The sequence below is a fragment of the Lithobates pipiens genome, unplaced genomic scaffold (assembly GCF_037356315.1).
Source record: "Lithobates pipiens isolate NorthernLeopardFrog02 unplaced genomic scaffold, aLitPip1_a1.2 Scaffold_8, whole genome shotgun sequence".
NCBI lineage: Eukaryota > Metazoa > Chordata > Amphibia > Anura > Ranidae > Lithobates > Lithobates pipiens.
This window is the reverse complement of record NW_027507903.1, coordinates 669165584-669189199: the sequence shown is the minus strand read 5'-3', so window position 1 is coordinate 669189199 and position 23616 is coordinate 669165584. Positions and strand designations below refer to the sequence as shown.

Below are 23616 nucleotides of genomic sequence, written 5' to 3'. Positions count from 1 at the left end.
AGATGGGAACTGATAGGCGGCATTATAATATATTGTACTAATGGATGCCAATCAGTGCCAATCAATAATGCATGCCAATCAGTGATGCCCATTGTGGGCACTGATTGGCATCCATTGTGGCACTAATTGGAATCCCTGGTGGTCTAGGGTGGCATACCTTGTCCTTGGCATCCCTGGTGGTCTGGTGGCGTCCCTGGTGGTCCAGTGTGGGCATCCTCGGGGGGGCTGTGCTGATAATCGATCAGCACAGACCCCCCCTGTCAGAGGAGCAGCCGATCGGCTCTCCTCTACTCGCGTCTGACAGACGTGAGTGAGGAAAAGCCGATCACCGGCTTTTTCTATTTACACTGTGATCAGCCGTGATTGGACACGGCTGATCACATGGTAAAGAGTGTCCGTCGGAGACTCTTTACCGAGATCGTAGTTGCCGGGTGTCAGACTGACACCCCGCAACAACGATCGCCGCGATGCGCGCCCCGGGGGCACGCAGCGGCTCATAATCCTGATCACGTCATATGACGTCCAGTCAGGATTATGCAACCACTTTGCCGCCGTCTATTTGCTATAGGGCGGGCGGCAAGTGATTAACGAATTAAAACGAAACAAAACTAAACACATTTTTTCCTTTTGCACATGTCTAACCAGTTATTCTCTGGTGACATCCTTCATTTTGTCTCAATGTAACTCAGCTGCACCTGAGAACCTCCCATATGTGAAAATACACTATATTATCAAAAGTATTGGGGCGTCTGCCTTTACCCACACATGAACATTAATGGCATCCCAGTCTTAGTCCGTTGGGTTCAATATTGAGTTGGCCCTCCCTTTGCAGCTATAACAGCTTCAACTCTTCTGGGAAGGCCGTCCACAAGGTTTAGGAGATGTGTCTATGGGAATGTTTGACCATGCTTCCAGAAGCGCATTGATAAGGTCAGGCACTAATGTTGGACGAGAAGGCCTGGCTTGTAGTCTCCGCTCAAATTCATCCCAAAGGTGTTCTATCGGGTTGAGGTCGGGACTCTGTGGAGGCCAGTCAAGTTCTTCCACCTCAAACTCGCTCATCCATGTCTTTATGGACCTTGCTTTGCGCACTGGTGTGCAGTCATGTTGGAACAGGAAGAGGCCACCCCCAAACCGTTCCCACAAATTTGGGAGCATTAAATTCTCCAAAATGTCTTAGTATGCTGATGCCTTAACCACTTAAGGACCACCTCACACCGATATAGGTCGGCAGAATGGCATGGCTGGGCACAATCACGTACCTGTACGTGGCTCTTTAAGTGCCCAGCCGTGGGGCGGCGGCGCGCTCCCGACCTGGTCCTTAGCTCCGTGACCGTGGCGGTGGGACCAGCGGACCCGATCGCTGCTGGTGTCCCGCAAAAGGGTCACAAAGCTGAAGAATGAGGAGAGGTCTGTGTAAACAAACCTCTCCCCGTGCTACCTAGTGTGGCTGTCACCTATCGTCTCTGTTCCATTTTATAGGGAAAGACGATCAGTGACATCACATGCCAGGCCACGCCCCCTACAATAAAAAAAAAAACATAACGTCACACATAACCCCTACACTGCCCCCTAGTGGTTAACTCCTTCACTGCCAGTGTAATTTACACAGGAATCAGTGCATTTAAATAGCACTGATTGCTGTATAAATGACAGTGGTCCCAAAAATTTGTCAAAAATGTCCGATGTGTCCGCCATAATGTCGCAGTCACAATAAAAATCGCTGATGGCCGCCATTACTAGTAAAAAAAAAATATTAATAAAAATGCTATAAAACGATCCCCTATTTTGTAAACGCTATAACTTTTGTGCAAACCAATCAATAATCGCTAATTGTGATTTTTTTTCACCAAAAATATGTAGAAGAATACGTATTGGCCTAAACTGAGGAAAAAAAATTTTTTTATATATTTTTGGGGGATATTTATTATAGCAAAAAGTAAAAAATATTGCATTTTTTTCAAAATTGTCGCTTTATTTTTGTTTATAGCGTAAAAAATAAAAACCACAGAGGACGCCAATTTTGTTTGGGAGCCACGTCGCACGACCACGCAATTGTCAGTTAAAGCGATGCAGTGCCGAATCGCAAAAAAGGGACCTGGTCCTTTGGCTGCAAATTGGTCCGGGGCTTAAGTGGTTAAGAGTTCCCTTTACTGGAACTAACGGGCCAAGCCCAACCCTTGAAATACATCTCCACACCATAATCCCTCCTCCACCAAATGTGTTGGACTAGTGAAGGCAACTTGTGAAGCTCTGGTGGACTCCATGCCCAAGAGGATTAAGGCAGCGATGGAAAATAATGGTGGCCACACAAAATATTGACACTTTGGGCCCAATTTGGACATTTTCACTTAGGGGTGTACTCACTTTTGTTGCCAGCGGTTTAGACATTAATGGCTGTGTGTTGAGTTATTTTGAGGGCCCTTTCACACTCACAACGCACTGTAGTTTTAGTGCCGCTTTAGAATCATTTTAGCAGCGCTTTTCGGTTAAAAGCTCCCCGCTAGCGGCCAAAAAAGGGTTAAAGTGCCAGCAAAGCGCTGGTGGCGCTGTCTGTTGGGCAGGGGCGCTGTGTATACACCGCTCCTAAAGCGCCTCAAAGAAGAGGCTTGCATGACTTTTGTGACGTCCCGCCAGCGGCCTGTAAAGTGCCTCAATGTGAGAGGGGTCTTATACAAGCTGTACACTCACTTACTTTACATTGTAGACAAGTGTCATTTCTTCAGTGTTGTCACATGAAAATATTTACAAAAATGGGAGGGGTGTACTCACTTTTGTGAGATACTGTATATATATATATATATATATATATATATATATATATATATATATATATATATATATAATTTTTTTTTCTTTAGCAGAGACCCTAGAGAATAAAATAGCGGTCGTTCCATTATTTTATGTCACACTGTATTTGTGTAGGGGTCTTTCAAACGCAATTTGTTTTGGAAAAAAATACACTTTAATGATTTAAAAAAAAAAAAAAAAACACAAAGTTAACCCAATTTGTTTGAATAATGTGAAAGACAATGTTACAACAAGTAAATAGGTATTTCAGATTTTCTTTCTTATTTTCGGATTCTCTTTCTTTTTATTTTTTTTTGCTATTTTCGGATTTTCTAATTTACAAATCTACAAATGTACGAATTGCCATCATAAGAAACAATCCAAAAAAAAAACAAAAAAACGAATGAAACAAAAGCGAACACATTTTTCGGCAGTGCACATGTCTAACTAGCACATGTCAGAGTTGTAAAATCGGGCTTGGGCATTAAGATTTGTTTTACCCTTGGGGGGCGAAGGGGTTAAAAATGAATGAAATAAAGTTCTTGGCGCTCCGATGCGGTGCAGTTTCACTTTAAATATCCTGTCCCCGAGCGCTGAAAACAATTCTGTGTAGTAATGATACATAAAAAATATTACAGAACTCCACACACTTCCTCTTTTTTTTTTTTTTTCTTTTTTTTTTTTTTGCATTTTGAGTTCCTTAAACGAGACTTCCTAAAAGCACAGAATAGGGTAACACCTACTTACAGGAAAAGTTCTAAATGAAAACACAAACAGATGTTGTAGACGCAGAACTTTCAGGGCACGGAATCGGGTTTGTCCGCCGCGTGCGATGAGGGGAACCGAACATCTGAAGATGGAGCCAGGTAGGTCATAGATGTGATCATTAATGAATACCGAGGGAGGTGGGAAGCCTGACAAAATTACATTTAATATTCTTAACCACTTGGAAGATTTATCCCCCTTCGTGACCGGGACATTTTTTTTAAATACGGCACCGTGCTACTTTAAACACTTGCTTACCGGGCACTTAAATTTATTATTATTTATAATTTTTTTCCCACAAACAGAACTTTCTTTTGGTGGTATTTGATCACCTCTGCGGTTTTTATTTTTTGTTAAAAAAATGTAAAAAAATACTGAATAAAAATATATATATATATGTATATGTGTATGTGTATGTATATATATATATATATATGTACATGTATATATATGTATATATATATATATATATATATATATATATATATATATATATATATATATATATATATTATTTTGTTATAAAATTTAGCAAACAGGTAATTTATCTCCTTCATTGATGTACGCTGATGAGGCTGCACTGATGGGCACTGATGAGCTGCACTGCTGGGCACCGATAGGGTAGCACTGGTGGGCACTGATAGGCGGCACTGGTGGACACTGATAGGAGGCACTGATGGGCATCTATAGGGTGGCACTGGTGGGTACTGATAGGCGGCACTGGTGTGCACTGATAGGTGACACTGAGAGGTGGCACTGATGGGTGGCACTGAAGGGAATTGATAGGTGGCACTGGTGGGCACTGCGAAGTGGCACTAATGGGTGGCATTGATAGGTGGCAGTGATGGGCACTGATGGGTGGCAGTGATGGGCACTGATCGGCACTGGTAGGTGACACTGAAAGGCAGCACTTCTAGGTGGCACTGATGAGGCACTGATTGCCACTACTGATGGGCATTGATAGGTGGCACTTGTGGGCATTGATAGGTTGCACTCATGGGCAATGATGGGTAGCACTGGTCGGCACTGTAGGCACTGGCAGGTGGCACTGGCAGGGGGTACTGATTGGCACAGAGGAGGCAGAGGAAGAGGCAGATGTGCCTCTTTTCTCTTCGGGGACCGATGTCCCTTGAACATAAGCTGGTGATCGATTAACAAGCTTTTGTTTACACACGTGATCAGCTGTCATTGGCTTCCAGATGCCAATAAGCCCCCCCACCCACAGACCCCCACAACCACAGCCCAGGGTTGTGGGTAAGAGGCCCTTGTCCCCATTAACATGGGGGCAAGGTGCTTTGGGGTGGGTGGGGGGATAGAGCCACAGCGATCACATGATAACAGCAGTTGGCTGGTGATCTGTCCGGTGGACACAACAAGTGACAGATGACGATGGAGCGTGGCCCATGGCGAGATCCTGGGAGGACATCATATGACATCCTCCCAAGATAATGGCGCTCCCACTCGGCCATCATATTACAATAGGCCGGGCAGGAAGTGAAAAAAAAAAATATGAAAAATATTGCAGAAAAAATAATAGGCAAGAGAAGAAGGATAAGATAAGCTACGATAAAATCCAAATACCAATCTGCCCAATGTAGCTCATCATCCTTTTACTAAGAATTTCTTTATGTTGTAAACTGATAGAAATAACTTTTACAACTCAACAGGAATAAATGACTCACTGGCGGTCATCAATATTTATCTATTATGAGATGGGATCTTATCTATTTCATGTTCTCATACAGTTATCGTCTCGTATATTTCATGGTCACCTCATTTCACCTACTTCTTCTTTTCCTTCCTTCGTATTTTCTATCTTCCTATTGCAACAGATATTTTAGTTCCTTCTAGACTTTCAGGAAACGGATCAGCACAACCTCTACAATTTCCATCATAACACCAGCTGTTGGTGACGTGCTTTGTGATAATAAATTTAATTCTTATCATCTCTGTAATTCTAATAAATACTGTACATTAAAATAATAAAATTTTAAAAAATAAACATATTACCTGTAAAATAATTTTTTTTGGGGGGGGGGTAAATTATGGGACTCAGGAGAGGGCAGCGCTATTACTCCTTACTCACAGGGTTATACGCCATCTACAGGTGATTGGACACTGGCAAAAAAAGGCAGGAAGTCCTCCCCTATATAAAAACCCTCCCATCCAGAAAGTTCTTCAGTTTTGTAGTATATTTTATACAATGTCCATGCGGCCTCCAATATGTAGGCTGCACTATTCGTATACTACAAACGTGAATAACCACTTCAATACCGGGCACTTAGACACCTTCCTGCCCAGGCCAATTTTCAGCTTTCAGCGCTGTCGCAATATGAGTGACAATTGTGCGGTCATACAACACTGTACCCAAACAATTTTTTATCATTTTTTTCCCTCTGTTTTTTTTTGGGCAAAAAAAAATAAAAAAAGACCAAAAATTTTGGAAAAAAACAAGTTTTTCTTTGTTTCTGTTAAAAATCTTTGTAAATAAGTATATTTTCTTCTTCAATGACGGGCGCTGATGGGCACCGATGAGGTGGCACCAATGAGGTGGGACTGATGAGGTGGCACTGATGGTCACTGATAGGTGTCACTGATAGGCGGCACTGATGAGCACTGATAGGTGGCAGTGATGGGCACTGATAGGTGGCACTGGTATGCAGCACTGATGGACACTCACAGGGGGTACTGATGGGTACTCATAGGCGGCACTGATGGGTACTTATGTGTGGCACTAATGGGTACTTATGGGTGGCACTGATAGGTGGGCGCTGATGGGCACGGATGGGCACTGATAGGTGGCACTGATGGACACTGATGACACTGGTGGCACTGATGACACTGATGGGTGGCATTGCTGGGCATCATATGTTATATAACGGTGCCAGTCAGTGCCCATTTGTGGGCAATGATTGGCACAGATTGGGCATAATTTACACATGTGGATGGCCATGAGATACATACCTGGCCATCCACATGTTGCCCCCTTCCCTGGTGGTCCTGGCGGCTCTCCTGGTGGTTTGTGTGGGCACCCGAGGGAGGGCTGCGCTGATAAATAATCAGCGCAGACCCCCCCTGTCAGGAGAGTCACTGATTGGCTCTCCTCTGCTCGCGTCTGTCAGAAGCGAGTGAGGAAAAGCCGATCAACGGCTTTTCCTGTTGACATCGTGATCAGCCGTGATTGGACACGACTGATCACATGGTAAAGAGCCTCCGTCGGTGTAGCGGTGTGTCAGACTGACACACCGCACCACCGATCGCAGCGATGCGCGCCCCCACGGGCACACGGCGGCTGTTATCCTGAAGAAATCCCAGTAGGACATCCTTCATGGCGATTGACAAATTGAAACTCAGTTGATATATTTGTTTAGGTCGTACAAACCTTTTCGGTCTCAATATCAAGTGGGATGTGAATGCTTTACAATAGTTAACTTCTCCTCCTAAGGTTTTTATTCACATAATTCATTGTTTGTAATTATATGAATTTGAATGTTTTTTATTATTATTGAATTGATATGTTTTTTTAATATAATTTTTTTTAAAAGGAAGTAAACTCTGTTTTTTTTTTCCTCTTTCCCCCTTCCCTGCAAAGTAAAGGCATAATGTGCTAGTATGCAACGAATACTAGCTTATTATGTGACACTTAACTGCAAACGAAGCTGCAGGCCGCATCCAACTTCGCCCGTCTTCCTTCCGGAGCCGCGGTCAAGACACTGACTTCTGAAGAAACGGCCACGGTTGGCCGTTTCTTCAGAGCGCATGCTTAGGAGATATTTACAGTACCTATAGGTAAGCCTAATTCTAGAATCAAAGTGTAGAGCTGTCATACATAGCCTTATTTAAATAAAGTGCATATAGTCCATCTATTATATAAAAAAAAGGGGGGGGGATAATAGTCCAAAAACCCCAACTAGACATCCATAGAATGAACTTGAAGGGGTGTTGATTCAATATTCAATCAGTGAAGACACCCAGTGCTCCCCACAGGATAGATAGGGCAAATATATCTGCTTACCAGATATTAAGACCTCCCAAGACCTATATGCCCATCAGTGAGCATTCACCCCTTATTATGGGTATAACCAGTGGCGGAACTACCGCCATAGCGACCCACGCGGGCGCTATGGGGCCCGCAGCCGAGTTGGGGGCCTGGTGAGTGGTGTTAGTGGGGGGGTGCTGGCCGCTCCGGGTGACACGCTGGAGTAGCGGCAGCCGCCCGCATCACTAACACTGCTCTCTGTAGTGCGGGTGCAGGGACACAGCAGCACGGACCGTAGCCGCCTCCCCCTCCTCTCTGTTTACATCCACAGAGGAGGAGGAGCTTACTCTGGAGGGACACACACGGCACTGTGTATCAGCGCTGAGCGCTGTTCTGAGGTATGGGGGGGGGGGGGGTCTGCACTGAGTTCGGGTCTGCACTGAGTTCGGGTCTGCACTGAGTTCGGGTCTGCTGCACTGAGGAGGGTCTGCACTACTGAGGGGAGTCTCTACTGAGGGGGGTCTACACTACTCGGGGGTCTGCACTGACGGGGTCCTGCACTACTAGGGGGGTCTACACTACTGAGGGGGTCTGCAATACTGAGGGGGGTCTGCACTGAGGGGGAGTCTACATTACTGTGGGGGGGGGGGTCTGCACTACTGTGGGGGGAGCCTGCACTACTGAGAGGGAAGTCTGCACTACTGAGGGGGAGCCTGCACTACTAGGGGGTCTGCACTACTGAGGGGGGGTCTGCACTACTGAGGAGGGGTCTGCACTACTGAGGAGGGGTCTGCACTACTGAGGGGAGTCTGTACTGAGAGGGGGTCTGCACTACTGAGGGGGGGTCCTGCACTACTGAGGGGGGTCCTGCACTGAGGGGGGTCTACACTACTCGGGGGTCTGCACTGAGGGGGGTCTGCACTGACGGGGTCCTGCAGTACTAGGGGGGTCTACACTACTGAGGGGTCTGCAATACTGAGGGGGGTCTGCACTGAGGGGGAGTCTACATTACTGTGGGGGGGTCTGCACTACTGTGGGGGGAGCCTGCACTACTGTGGGGGAAGTCTGCACTACTGAGGGGGAGCCTGCACTACTGAGGGGGAGCCTGCACTACTAGGGGGGCTGCACTACTGAGGGGGGTCTGCATTACTGAGGGGAGGTCTGCACTACTGAGGGGGGTCTGCGCTGAGGGGGGAGTCTGCACTACTGAGGGGGGAGTCTGCACCGCTGGGGGGGTGTCTGCACTGAGGGGGGTGTCTGCACAGAGTGGGGTCTGTAATGGGGGGGTGTCTGCACTACTGAGGGGTGTTTGCACTGAGGGGTGGGCGTCTGCACTACTCGGGGGGGTCTGCACTACTTAGGGGGGAGGTGTCTGCAATGCTGGGGAGTGTCTGCAATGCTGGGGGATGTCTGTAATAAGGGGGGTGTCTGTACTGCTGGGGGGTCCTGCACTGAGTGGGGGTCTGTAATGGAGGGGTGTCTGCACTACTGAGGGGGGAGTCTGCACTACTGAGGGGGGTCCTGCACTGAGGTCGGTCTGTACTGAGGGGGTGGTCTGGACTGGGGGGGGTGTCTGCACTGGGAGGTATTTGTACTGCTGGGGTGGTCCTGCACTGAGGGGGGGTCTGTAATGGGGTGGTGTCTGTACTAAGTGGGGTGTCTGTACTTGGGGGGAACTGTACTAAGGGGGGTGTCTGCACTGCTGGGGGGTCTGTACTACTGAGGGGGGTCTGTACTGCTGGGGGGTCCTGCACTGAAGGGGGGTGTCTGCACTGGGGGGGTCTGTACTAAGGGGTGTCTGCACTGGGGGGGTCTGTACTAAGGGGGGTCTGCACTGAGGTAGGGGGTGTCTGTACTAAGAGGGGTGTCTTTACTGCTGGGGGGTCTGTACTGAGGGGTGTCTGTACTGCTGGGGGGTCTGCACTGTACTGATGGAGGTCAGCAATGCGTGTCCTTCAGGGGCTGCATACAGTATACTGCATACTTTGTTGTTCGAAATGAATATAAGCTGTTGCCTGGGTACTGTGCCACATGGGTGAGGTAATCTGTTGTTCAATGGCATTAGTTAATTTTTTTTTTGGGGGGGGGGGGGCCCATACAACATTTTGCTATGGGGCCCTGTGATTTCTAGTTACGCCCCTGGGTATAACTGCATCAGCTGTTCAGCCAACTTTGTTGGGTTCCACAAGTGTATCCCCCACAGCTATCACCAATCAGAGTCCGGTCACACAGTGTGCCAGATTCTCTGCTCTCACAGCAGCCGGCGATCTCTTTCATGCCAGTAGTGGACTCCTCCTCGTAGTCCTCACATCCAGTGAATAACTATGAGCTCCTCATTGAACTTGATGATATCAGAGAATCTGTGACTGCCCAAGTGTAGGGGAGATCTTCTATAGCAGGGATATGCAATTAGCGGACCTCCAGCTGTTGCAGAACTACAACTCCCATGAGGCATAGCAAGACTCTGACAGCCACAAGCATGACACCCAGAGGCATGATGGGACTTGTAGTTTTGCAACAGCTGGAGGTCCACTAATTACATATCCCTGTTCTATAGGCTTACCTATAAGCAGTGGCGTCGCTAGGGGGTGACTTTTGGGGCTATAGCCCCGAATCTGGGGCCCATAGCCCCGAGTCTCTGCAGGGGTCCTCAAGGGGGGGAGGCTCTCTGGGGACCCTGATGTAAGCGGGGGGCTCTCTGGTGACCCTGATGCAAGGGGAGGCTCTCTGGGGACCCCGATTTAAGGGGGAGGCTCTCTGGGGAACTTAATGTAAGGGGCTCTCTGGGAACCCTGATGTAAGTGGGGGGCTCTCTGGGGACCCTGATGTAAGGAGGGGCTCTCTGGGGACCCTGATGTAAGGGGGCTCTCTGGGGGCCCTGATGTAAGTGGGGGGCTCTCTGGGGACCCTGATGTAAGTGGGGGGCTCTCTGGGGATATACACACACACACACACACGTATATTACTGTATATACAGTGGTGTAAAAAAGTGTTTGCCCCCTTCCTCATTTCCTGTTCCTTTGCATGTTTGTCACACTTAAGCACAAAATGCAATTTGTAAATGAAGGTGTTTATTATTAAAGGTGAAAAAAAATCCAAACCATCATGGCCCTGTGTGAAAAAGTGATTGCCCCCTAAACCTAATAACTGGTTGGGCCACCCTTAGCAGCAACAACTGCAACCAAGCGTTTGCGATAACGTGCAATGAGGCTTTTACAGCGTCCTGGAGGAATTTTGGCCCACTCATCTTTGCAGAATTGTCCTAATTCAGTTACATTAGAGGGTTTTCGAGCATGAACGGCCTTTTTAAGGTCATACCACAACATCTCAATAGGATTCAGGTCAGGACTTTGGCTAGGCCACTCCAAAGTCTTCATTTTGTTTTTCTTCAGCCATTCGGTGGTGGACTTGCTGGTGTGTTTAGGATCATTGTCCTGCTGCAGAACCCAAGTTCGTTTCAGCTTGAGTACACGAACAGATGGTCGGACATTCTCCTTCAGGATCTCTTGGTAGACAGCAGAATTCATAGTTCCTTTTATCACGGCAAGTCTTCCAGGTCCTGAAGCAGCAAAACAGTCCCAGACCATCACACTACCACCACCATATTTTACTGTTGGTATAATGTTCTTTTTATGAAATGCAGTGTTCCTTCTACGCCAGATATACTTGGACACACACCTTCCAAAGAGTTCCACTTTTGTCTCATCGGTCCACAGAATGTTGTCCCAAAAGTCTTGGGGATCATCAAGATGTGTTGTGGAGAAATTGAGACGAGCTTTGATGTTCTTTTTGCTCAGCAGTGGTTTTCTCCTTGGAACTCTGCCATGCAGGCCATTTTTGCCCAGTCTTTTCCTGATGGTGGAGGCATGAACGCTGACCTTAACTGAGGCAAGTGAGGCCTGCAGTTCCTTGGACGTTGTTGTGGGGTCTTTTGTGACCTCTTGGATGAGTCGTCGCTGCGCTCTTGGGGTAATTTTGGGCGGCCGGCCACTCCTGGGAAGGTTCACCACTGTTCCATGTCTTCGCCATTTGTGGATAATGGCTCTCACTGTGGTTCGCTGGATTCCCAAAGCTTTGGAAATGGTTTTATAACCCTTTCCAGACTGATAGATCTCAATTACTTTCTTTCTCAATTGTTCCTGAATTTCTTTGGGTCTCGGCATGATGTGTAGCTTTTAAGGATCTTCTGGTGGACCTTACTGTGTCAAGCAGCCCCTATTTAAGTGATGCCTTGATTGTGAACAGGTGTGGCAATAATCAGGCCTGGGTGTGGCTAGAGAAATTGAACTCAGGTGTGGACAACCACAGTTATAGTATTTTTTAACAAGGGGGGCAATCACTTTTTCACACAGGGCCATGATGGTTTGGATTTTTTTTCACCTTTAATAATAAACACCTTCATTTACAAATTGCATTTTGTGTTTACTTGTGTTGTCCTTGACTATTGTTTAAATTGGTTTGATGTTCCGAAACACTTAAGTGTGACAAACATGCAAAGGAACAGGAAATGAGGAAGGGGGCAAACACTTTTTCACACCACTGTACATGTGTATGCCTGCCCAAGCATATGAATTTCTTTACTATGCCCGCTATGGGCTCTAGCCCCAGATCTTTTGTAGACATAGCAATGCTCCTGCCTATAGGTACAAAGTATAAAAGAATAACCTCTTTAATTGCAATGTAATTTAAATACATACTTTTTAGATAGTAATGAACTTTTCTGAGCACAAGATGGCGCCATTATTCCTCGATTAACAGTGTGGGCAGATGGGGTCTTTTTGGCATATTACAATTAAACATTAAAGTGGAGTTCCACCCTAAAGTGGAACTTCTACTCATCTGATACCTCGCCCCCTCCAGTGCCACTATTGGCATCTTTCAGGGGGGAGGGAGGACAGGATACCTGTCTTTGACAGGTATCCTTTCTCACTTCCGGGAGTCCGGGCCACTGGCTGTGACGTCACCGCGGGGCTCCCTCCTCCTCCCCTGGCCGCGGGTTCTCCTGGTGAGAAGCCGAAAGACTACACTGCTGGGGTTCCCTTACCTGCAATGGCGGTGGCAGCACCCGACAGCTGATGGAAACATCAGCTGCAGTGCCGACATCGAGGGACTCCAGGACAGGTAAGTGTCCTATTATTAAAAGCCAGCCGCTGCAGTATGTGTGGCTTTTAATTTTTTATTTTTTTTGGCTGGAACACCGCTTTAAGGCGCCTTTTTTATATCAGATTGAATTTTTACATTTTTGTTTTTTTATAATTTATATGGCCGAGTTCCCTTTTTGCTCCAAATTAAGTTGTTTCGTTTATTATTCAATGAGGACTGTCTTGACATTTCCAGTTCCGGTTCCATATGTAATGTTGATCGCTCCGGACCCGGCGTTATTTCCGGTCCCGGATACTTATGGATCCTCCGGACCCTGGAGCACAATTCAGATGGAGAGCCATCATATCCAGCCTCCATCCTATATAAAGTGCTGTGCAGACCTGTGGCCACGCCCCTGATTATGTCTTTTCACGACAAAACGCGTTGGGTAGAGCCTGGACACGTGACGTTGCCACGCACGGGATTTCAGCCATCTTGTTGGTTAGAAACGCGCCTGCTGTTTGGATTGGCATGCTGCCTTTATCTTTATTGCTTGTGAGTTTTCTGGTGTGCCTAAATAAACGTTGAGTGGCCTTTAATGCTAGACAATGAGGCATTTTGTGTTCTGCTCCCTGACCTTTGCATGGTTTGGTGCCCCCTTTGGTGGAGTGTCCATTTCAGAAGATTCAAAGCTACCAGGAGGCCATTTTGGGTATTTTGATTGTAGTTGATGTTGAACGGAGCGTTGTTGACCACTTCTAATCTGGTGGTCCACAATTGAGGGTAAGAGGCCCTGTGCACTGTGGTGGTGGAGGATATCTTTCATCACCCTTTGTGGTAAAGTGAACTTTTTTCGAGGTGCTTCTTTCAACTCTAAATACCACTATTTAGACCAGTGATTCTCAATCAGGGTTCCGTGGAACCCTAGGGTTCCTCCAGAGGTTGCTAGGGGTTCCCTCAGCATTGGGCCATTTCTGCCTCTCGGAAAAGTTCCCACCGACACCATCAAACTTTTTAGCTATCTGTAAGGAGGTAATTCTTCCCAATGAGGATCATTATTCCCACTGACCATCACACTAATATATCATGAGTTGTAGATTTCTAATTTTTAGCAGGGGGTTCCCCGAGACTGGAGAACTATTTCAAGGGTTCCTCTGGGTTGAAAAGGTTGAGAAAGGCTGGTTTAGACTGTGAGAGATTTGGGTATATTATGTGAAAGCCCTACATTTATATTTCCATGGTATGTATCACTGGTGAAACAACAAGATGGATCTGCCAGTAACTTTACAAGTCTCCATCAATGAACTCCTGACACGTCACAATATACATCAATATTATCATATTTCACACAATTTTGGACTCCAGTCAGTGACTTTGCCTAGGCTGAGATGATGTCATCAGTCTGCTGCAGGCAGGAGCAAGCATTTGTCAGCACAGCCCAAAACTGAAAAGAACGTTGGGTGGGGAGTATACATTGCACCATTATATCGATCGCATTGCCTAAATATCCTCCCTGGAATCTAAAGTACTTATATGAAGGTCTATGTTCCTCTACAGGGCAATCTTCTCAGGAAAATACGTATGCCAATGTAAGTGATCTTGATTTACAGAGGAAGAAGAAGAATACAGAAAAAGTCAAAGGTAAGTTATTATAATGAGGGGTGTCCTCTTCATTCATTGTAGACAGCTGAGGACCTGAGTCTTCATTTATAGGATACATGTCTACTAATACTAATACTGCTATACTGGATCTATAACCCAGACCAACCAATCAGATATCACCTCTTACTATGTCTGTATAAAAGCCTACATTTCATTGGTTGCCCTGCTTCGGGATTCGTTTCACGCCTAAATACAATGTATATTATATAATTGTATGTAATATATATATATATATATATATATATATATATATATATATATATATATATACACACTATATTGTCAAAAGTATTGTGACATCTGCCCTAACAGGCACATGAACTTTACTGGCATCCCAGTCTTAGCCCTTGTACACACGGTCGGACATTCCGATGGACAATGTCCGATAGGACTGTGTTGTCAGATAATCCAACAGTGTGTGGGCTCCATCGGACAGTTTCCGTCGGAGTATCCGACGGACCAAGTTTTCCAGCTGGGCTATAAAATTTTCCGACAACATGATCCGATTGGACTTTGTCTGATCATGTGTAGAGAATTCCGATCGGACAAAGTGCCACGCATGCTCAGATCAAATTCCTACACCAAAGCTATTGGCTACTAGCCTGAACGTAGTCCCGTCCTAACGAAATAACGTCATCACGTTAAGTACGATCCGATTTTCTGACAACTTTGTCCGACTGTGTGTATGCAACAGTTTCGGACAAAATCCGACGAACGAAATCCGACGGATTTGGTTGTCGGAATGTCCGACCGTGTGTACAAGGGCTTAGTCCGTAGGGTTCAATATTGAGTTGGCCCACCCTTTGCAGCTATAACAGCTTCAACTCTTCTAGGAAGGCTGTCCACGAGGTTTAGGAGTGCATCTATGGGAATGTTTGACCATTCTTCCAGAAGAGCATTTGTGAGGTCAGGCACTGATGTTGGACAAGAAGGTTTGGCTCATAGTCTATGCTCTAATTCATCCCAAAGGTGTTCTATCTGGTTGAGGCCAGGACTCTGTGCATGCCAGTCAAGTTCCTCCAACCAAAACTCGCTCATCCATGTCTTTATAGACCTTGCTTTGTGCACTGGTGGGCAGTCATGTAGGAACAGGAAGGGGCCATCCCCAAACTGTTCCCACAAAATTGGGAGCATGAAATTGTCCAAAATGTCTTGATATGCTGACGCCTTCACTGGAACTAAGGGGCCAAGCCCAACCTCTGAAAAACAACCCCGCACCATACTCCCCCCTCCACCAAATGATTTGGACCAGTGCACAAAGAAAGGTCCATAAAGACATAGATGAGCGAGTTTGGGTTGGAGGAACTTGAATCCTGACCTCAACCGGATAGAACACCTTTAGGATGAATTAGAGTAACTGCGAGCCAGGCCTTCTAGCCCATATCAGGCCGGTCAAGTTCCTCCACCCCAATCTCGCTCATCCATGTCTTTATGGACCTTGATTTGTGCACTGGTACAAATTATTTGGTGCAGGGAGGATTATGGTGCGTTTTTCAGGGGTTGGGCTTGGCCCCTTAGTTCCAGTGAAGGGATCTCTTAAGGCATCAGCATACCAAGACTTTTTGGATAATTTCATGCTCCCAACTTTGGGGGAACAGTTTGGGGATGGGCCCTTACTGTTCCTACATGACTGCGCATCAGTGCACAAAGCAAGGTCCATAAAGACCTGGAGGAGCGAGTTTGGGGTGGAAGAACTTGACTGGCCTGCACAGAGTCCTGGCCTCAAAATGTCTTGGTATTCTGATGCCTTGAGACTTTCCTTTCACTTGAACTAAAGGGCCAAACCCAACCCCCTGAAAAAAAAAATATATAATTCCTCCTCTACCAAATGATTTGGACCAGTGCAAGGTCCATAAAGACATGGATGAGCGAGTTTGGGGTGGAGGAACTTGACTGGCCTGCACAGAGTCCTGACCTCTGTGTAAAGGCAGGTGTACCAATAACTTTTGACAATATTGTGTATCTACAGTTATAGTGGGAAGATCCATAATTCAGCAGATTATCACATCAATGTCATATTCACCCAATATAAGAGATTTGTATGGTGAGGTGGAGCACACACAGATGATCCGGGATGATATAAAATGTCTTTATATGAGATAAGAATTCTGTAAGGTTATTATACCCGCTGAATTATGCAGGATTATTCACTATCCTCTCTGTCTGTAGAGATCCCCGCATCCAGGAGTAAAGAGCACCGGGTCATACTGATTCTGGGGGTCCTCCTAATATTGGCCTTCATTACTTTGGTCATCCTCATAAGCTCCCTCTTCATTTTCTGTAAGTATCTTTATTGTAATTATCATTTGTGTTCTGTTTGTTATTGCATCAAAAAAAGAAATGACACGTGTAGGTAGCGTTTACTGCAGAAGGAGGCGCTGTTTTCTCAAGCCCCCCGTGTTTCCAGAGCCCACAAGTCTCCAAGCTGCGCCACGCTCCCGATACACCCAGGCTGATGAGGGGAAGATGTTTCTACAACTTGATTGGAGTCCACCTCTGGGGTTTTTTATTTTTTGCGCTATAAATGAAAAATGACTGAAAATTTTGAAAAAAAAAACACAAATTTTTCTTTGTTTCTGTGACAGAATTATGCAAATTATAAATTTTTCTTCATAAATTTTGGCCACAATTTATACTGCTACATATCTTTGGTAAAAATAACCCAAATTAGTGGATATTATTTGGTCTTTGTGAAAGTTAGAGAGTCTACAAGCTGTGGTGCAAATCATACAAAATTGACCTCATCTGATGTACTGGTACCCTATCTCATTTCTTGCGACCCAAAGAAGCCAGGAAAGTACAAATACCCCCCAAATTACCCCTTTTTTGAAAGAGGACATTCCAAGGTATTTAGTAAGAGGAATGGTGAGGTTTTTGATGTTGTCATTTTTTCCCACAATTCTTTGCAAAATGAAGATTTTTTATTTTTTTTATTTTTTCCCACAAAATTGTCATTGTAATAGGTTATTTCTCTCACATGGCATGTGTATACCACAAATGACACCCCAAAATACATTCTGCTACTCCTCTTGAGTATTTTGATACCACATGTGTGAGACTTTTCCACAGCCTGGCCACTCAGAGAGGCCCAACATGCAGGGAGCGCCATCAGGTGTTCTAGGAGCATAAATTACACATCTAAATTGTTGACTAACTATTACACTTTTGAAGGCCCTGGAGCACCAGGACAATGACACGTGGCACTGATGACAGATGGCATTGATACGTGACACTGATGTGGCACTGATGACAGATGCCATTAATACGGAGCACTGATGATACGTGACACTGATGACAGATGGCACTAATATGTGGCACTGATGACAGATGGCACTTATACGTGGCACTGATGACAGATGGCACTAATATGTGGCACTGATGACAGATGGCACTAATACGTGGCACTGATGACAGATGGCACTAATATGTGGCACTGATGACACATGACACTGATATGACACTGATGACAGATGGAAGTATGTGGCACTGATGACACGTGGCACTGATGTGGCACTGATGACACGTGGCACTGATGTGTGGCACTGATGACAGATGGCACTTATATGTGGCACTGATGACAGATGGCACTTATACGAGGCACTGGGGACAGGTGGCACTGACAGGCGGCACTGGGGACAGATGGCACTGACAGTTGGCACTGGGGACAGATGGCTCTGACAGGTGGCACTGGGGGCAGATGGCAGTTTATTTAACTTTTTTTTTGAACTTACGGCTGCTGCAGCCATTCATTTTTTTTCTGTCTCTGTGTGAGGAGGGAGAGCGGCACTGAGAGATGATCTCATATGTTTACATATGAGATCATCTCTCATTGGACACGCCGATCACGCTGTAAACGGCCGCTGTGATTGGCCGTTTACAGCGATCTGTGACTGGCTGTGTCCGAGGGACACGGCCAGTCACAGAACTTCCCCGATGCACGCTCTCAGGAGTGCGCATTGTGGAAGTAAATAGGAGGGCGTCCAGGGACGGCCTCCCGGCAGGTAGCGGCCGCGCTGTAGCCGTCTTTCGGCTATAGCGCGGGCGAGAAGGGGTTAAAAAGAAAAGAACTTGTTGCGCTATAAAGCTTAAAAATGAAAATAATAGCTGCTAACACAACATTGATGGTCACTTCCGAACTCCTCATCTCACTCTTAGCACGTCACTAGTCCCTCAATCAACCCAACGTTTCGTCACCAATGTGCATCTTCAGGGGCGTGGCCACGGCGTGCAACTCTATCCTTATATAGGCAGTGAATTAAAACAAATTACGGGAAATTGTAAGAGCGGCCCATACAGCGGAAACAAACGTCCGCGCGAACCGCAACCCGCGGACCTCGCGTGCGCTCCATTTACCGGAAATGACGCCAAAACGTACTTCCAGAAAGCAGATGGAATAAACGGAAGTGGCATGTAGCGGAGACGTCCTCAACCAACTCCACCGCAATTCCGGAAGATGGAACACACAATACAATGCGTTCCACAGACCGGAAATACCCATTATACCAGGTTCCTCGTAGTTTAAGGTGGGACCTTACCCCATTAAGTGATGTTTTAGACACCGGTGAATGGTTCCAGTTCTTTAATGATGCTGGTTTAAAACCAACCTCGAGTTATTCAGTTTCTCGTTGGGAAAAAACTGCAGAAACTACAGAGGGTGGATACAGAAATTTGTACCCTCAAAAAAATATTGAGAAGCGGAGGGGACAGTATAAACCCTATATCCCTCTTCCTATCACTACACAGAATCGGTTTGGTCCTCTTAGTGGCAGAGAGGGTCCATATACTGATGATAGGTATCTTGCTGAATATCCCAATAATTGGGATAATGATTTTCATCAGGAATATGGTCTCCTAGGACACTGATTAGGGACAATTGGTGGCAGGAATCTAGGTACTTACCTGCTTCCGCCTTTTCTGGGAGAGAGGGACAAATGGGGGGGGGGGCTAGTAGGGTTTTTTTTTCCCGAAGTACAACATTTCAAAAGGGGCATAGACCAGAAAGGAAGGGGTAGCAGAGGAGGGGGGAGAATCTGCACAAAAAAAGGAGGCGTGTTTAAAGGATTCAGGCCTTTTTAATCTTAGTAAGGCCCTCTTACCTAATGAAGAAAACCATGTCCTTAATCATGGCCTTAAATTCGCCCCATCTAAGTCCTTGAATAAATTTGAGACATTTGTAGATGTCCAAAAGTTTATTAGAAAAATAAGTATTCAGCGATATATGACGTGTAATTCTTACCATTCTAGTATTGCGACCTCAGTTGACATGAGAATTTTGAGGTTGGCCAATGGATCATTATTTAATCCTCCTGGTCCTGTGGCACCGGCCATTACAGTTTTTAAGGATTTGGTAACTAAGGATTTGCAGTTGTTTCAAATTAAAAAGAATAGGAGGGGAATATACATTCAGGAAAGGTCTAGAATTGCTTAAAAATAGAGATGGCATTGTGGTTCATCCTGCCGGTAAGGGAGGGGGGGTTGTTATACTTGATAAGGAGGCCTACAATACTGAAATGAGGAGACTTCTGTCGGATCAAACTACTTATTTACCTTTAAGGGGGAACCCCACTATCAGCTATAAGAAGGAACTTGTTGAGATAGTTGAGGTTGGCTTCCAAAAGAAGATCATCTCTAAAAAAGAGAAGGCCTTCTTGGTACTAGTGGTACCTAGGATGCCAGTGATTTATTACCTACCAAAGGTATATAAGGATCCTATTTGCCCCCCTGGGAGACCAATCATAAGTGGCATTGATTCGGTTACTTCCAGGGTGGGCAAATATATTAATCACTTTTTACAACCCCTCGTCGTACGAACTCCTTCATATTTGAGGGATTCCATGCAAGTTATTAATTTATTTGAACATCTTGAATGGAAAGATACCTTTATACTTGAAACCGATGACGTTTCCTCTTTGTATACTATAATTTCACATCAGCATGGATGGGAGGCTGTGGAGTATTTTTTACAACAAGATACTCTTCACTCTCAGCAGAGATCATTCATTGTGAGGCTTCTTGACTATGCTATGGAACAAAATTACTTTTGGTATAATGGCTCCTATTATGTACAGAGAAGGGGGGTTGCCATGGGGGCGAAGTTTGCCCCAAGCATGGCAAACCTTTTTATGGCTAAATGGGAGGAGGATGTCGTATATCAAGAGTCCAGGCCTGAGCTGGTACTCTGGAGGAGATATATTGACGACATCCTCCTCCTGTGGGATGGTAGCCTGGAATCCTTGAATGGTTTCATTCAGGATTTGAATGCTAACGATAGGGGTAGCCTCCTAACCCATGAAGCCAGTAGCACGGAAATTCACTTTCTTGATTTAAGGATTAGAGTCATTGATGGTAAGGTGGTTACATCAACTTACTTTAAGGAAACTGACCGTAATGATCTCATTAATATTAAAAGCTGCCACCATATGGCCTTGCTGGAATCAATCCCTAAAAGTTAATTTTTGAGGCTGAGGTGTAATTGCACCAATCTGGATGATTTCGGTAAGGAAGCATCAATGCTGAGAGCATGCTTCCCTGAAAAGGGATATAAAGTTGAAGAACTTGACAAAGCACTTCATATGGCTTTGGAGAGAAATAGAGATGACTTATTGGTGGACCCGAAGAGCAAAATGAGTCCTTTAAATTTTCTTTTATCACGGGTTACTCTAATCAGTACTATGATATAAAGAAAATAATGGAAAAACACTGGAAGATTCTCAGGGGAGATCGTGTGTTGGGCTCAATTTTACCGGAACGACCCAGAGTTGTGTACCGAGGAGTCCCCCCTTTGAAACAACAGGTTGCTCCCAATATAGTAAATCCACCTAAACAACTTTCCTTTTTTTTCAGAGCATGGGGGGCTTCTACCCATGTAGAAGGCGTTCAATTTGTAAATTAAATGCAAATACCAATAGAAGAACTGATTCCTTTCAGTCAACTTCCACTCAAGAATTTTTTTTCAAATCAAACTTTTTATCACGTGCTCCACTAAGTACATGGTGTATGTGATAAAATGTCCATGCTCAAAGCAATACATTGGCAGGACCAAACACATGCTTCACGGAAGACTCGAAGAGCATGTAGCAAATATTAAAACGGGGCTTTTCGAAAACACAGTCTCTCTAAGCATAATGGTTGGAAGTATGATCGAAACCCAGAGGGTACCACCTTCCTAGGCATTGACAAGTTTTGTGGACACTTGAGGGGTAGTAATATGGTGCGGGAGGTTTCACGTCTAGAGACTAAATGGATATATCAAGCCTGGACCTACACCCCATTCAGTATGAATATTGAATGGGATGTCAATGCTTTTATTAATAATAGCTGAAAATGTGCCAGTATTAATTATTCAGGATTAACAGCAGTCAAATGCAAATGTACAGTGTGTGTTTATGAATGTGTAATTGTATTTAAAAAAAAAAAATTCTCTATTTTGGAATCTGGCCACAAGGGGATGCCACTCCCGACGTCCATATGCACTCATAGTTTCTAACCCCATTTAGTATATTATGCTTTTTTGGGTTTAAGAGTGTGATATTTAATATATATTAGGATTAATCAGGTAACTAAAGAAAAGTATTAGGGTCAATCTTACTATTTTATTGTTTTTATTGTTCCTTGTTTGAGTTTACATGGAGGAGTTATGTTTTTTTTTTTTTTTCTGGTCTTTATTGAGTATGAGCAATCACAAGCAGCTCTACTGATTACGGGAGAGCTAAGGACTCATTTTACCTAATTAGTCTGTTCCTCGCTACAGATTTCCCCGTGTAGCTCCACATGCAGCTAAACCCCCCCCCCCCCCCCTATTCTGCAATAAGCCAGACAGCGCCATTCTAGTTTCTGCAAAAACAGTAAATTTAACACTGGCTCCATCTTGTGGTCAAATCTGATATTGCAGGCAAACAACTTAATTAACCACTTAACCACTTCAGTTCCGGACCAATAAACACCTTAAGGACCAGAGGTCTTTTTGCAATTTCGCACTGCGCTGCTTTAACTGGTAATTGCGCGGTCATGCAATATTGCACCCAAACGAAATTTGCGTCCTTTTCTTCCCACAAATAGAGCTTTCTTTTGATGGTATTTGATTGCCTCTGCGATTTTTTTTTTTTGCGATATAAATGAAAAAAGAGCGAAAATTTTGAAAAAAAAAGATATTTTCTTCTTTTTGTTATAAGAAAAATCGAATAAACTAAATTTTAGTCATACATTGAGGGCAAAATTTATTCAGCCACATGTCTTTAGTAAAAAAAATGTCAATAAGCGTATATTTTTTGGTTTGCGCAAAAGTTATAGCGTCTACAAACTAGAGTACATTTTCTGGAATTTACACAGCTTTTAATTTATGACTGCCGATCTCATTTCTTGAGGTGCTAAAATGGCAGGGCAGTACAAATCCCCCCCAAATGACCCCATTTTGGAAAGTAGACACCCCAAGGAAATTGCTGATGGGTATGTTGAGCCCATTGAATATTTATTTTTTTTGTCCTAAGGGATTGAATAATGACAAAAAAATAAATAAAAAATTTTTTTTACAAAAAGTTGTCACTAAATGATATATTGCTCACACATGCCATGGTTATATGTGAAATGACACCCCAAAATACATTCTGCTGCTTCTCCCGAGTACGGGGATACCACATGTGTGGGACTTTTTGGGAGTCTAGTCGCGCACGGCACCCCGAAAACCAATCACCACCTTCAGGATTTCTAAGGGTGCAAATTTTTGATTTAACTCCTCACTACCTATCACAGTTTCGAAGGCCATAAAATGCCAAAATAGCACAAAACCCCCCCAAATGACCCCATTTTGGAAAGTAGACACCCCAAGCTATTTACTGAGAGGCATGTTGAGTCCATGGAATATTTTATATTTTGCCAAAAGTTGCGGGAATATTACAAACTTTTTTTTTTTTGCACAAAGTTGTCACTAAATGATATATTGCTCACACATGCTATGGGCAGAAGTCAAATTACACCCCAAAATAAATTCTGCTGCTTCTCCCGAGTACGGGGATACCACATGTGTGGGACTTTTTGGGAGCCTAGTTAACTAGCTACCTAGCGACACTAGCGACACTGATGCAGCGTTCAGAAAAATTATCGCTTAGTGACACTGGCAAAAGGGGGTGAAAGGGTTAACTAGCGGAAATTAGGGGGTTAAAACCATTATTGGGTAGTATATCGGGGTACCTAGCGCTATAAAAACCTGGCGGTGAACCTAAAAAAATAACTAGCTACCTAGCGACTGTAGCGACACTAATGCAGCGATCAGAAAAATGATCGCTTAGTGACACTGGCAAAAGGGGGTGAAAGGGTTAACTAGCGGCAATCAGGGGGTTAAA

At 44.8% G+C, this 23616-nt stretch overlaps 1 protein-coding gene across 1 annotated transcript in view; it reads left to right on the top strand.

Moving 5' to 3' along the window:
• The first annotated feature begins 3489 nt into the window (after positions 1-3489).
• LOC143961935 (C-type lectin domain family 10 member A-like) overlaps positions 3490-23616 on the top strand; it is a 56613-nt gene continuing 36486 nt past the window's right edge. Inside the window, exons 1-3 of the mRNA XM_077471268.1 lie at positions 3490-3656; positions 14174-14257; positions 16448-16558. Coding sequence (XP_077327394.1) covers positions 3623-3656; positions 14174-14257; positions 16448-16558 — 229 coding nt within the window. The 5' untranslated portion in view covers positions 3490-3622. The remainder of the gene's footprint in view (positions 3657-14173; positions 14258-16447; positions 16559-23616) is intronic.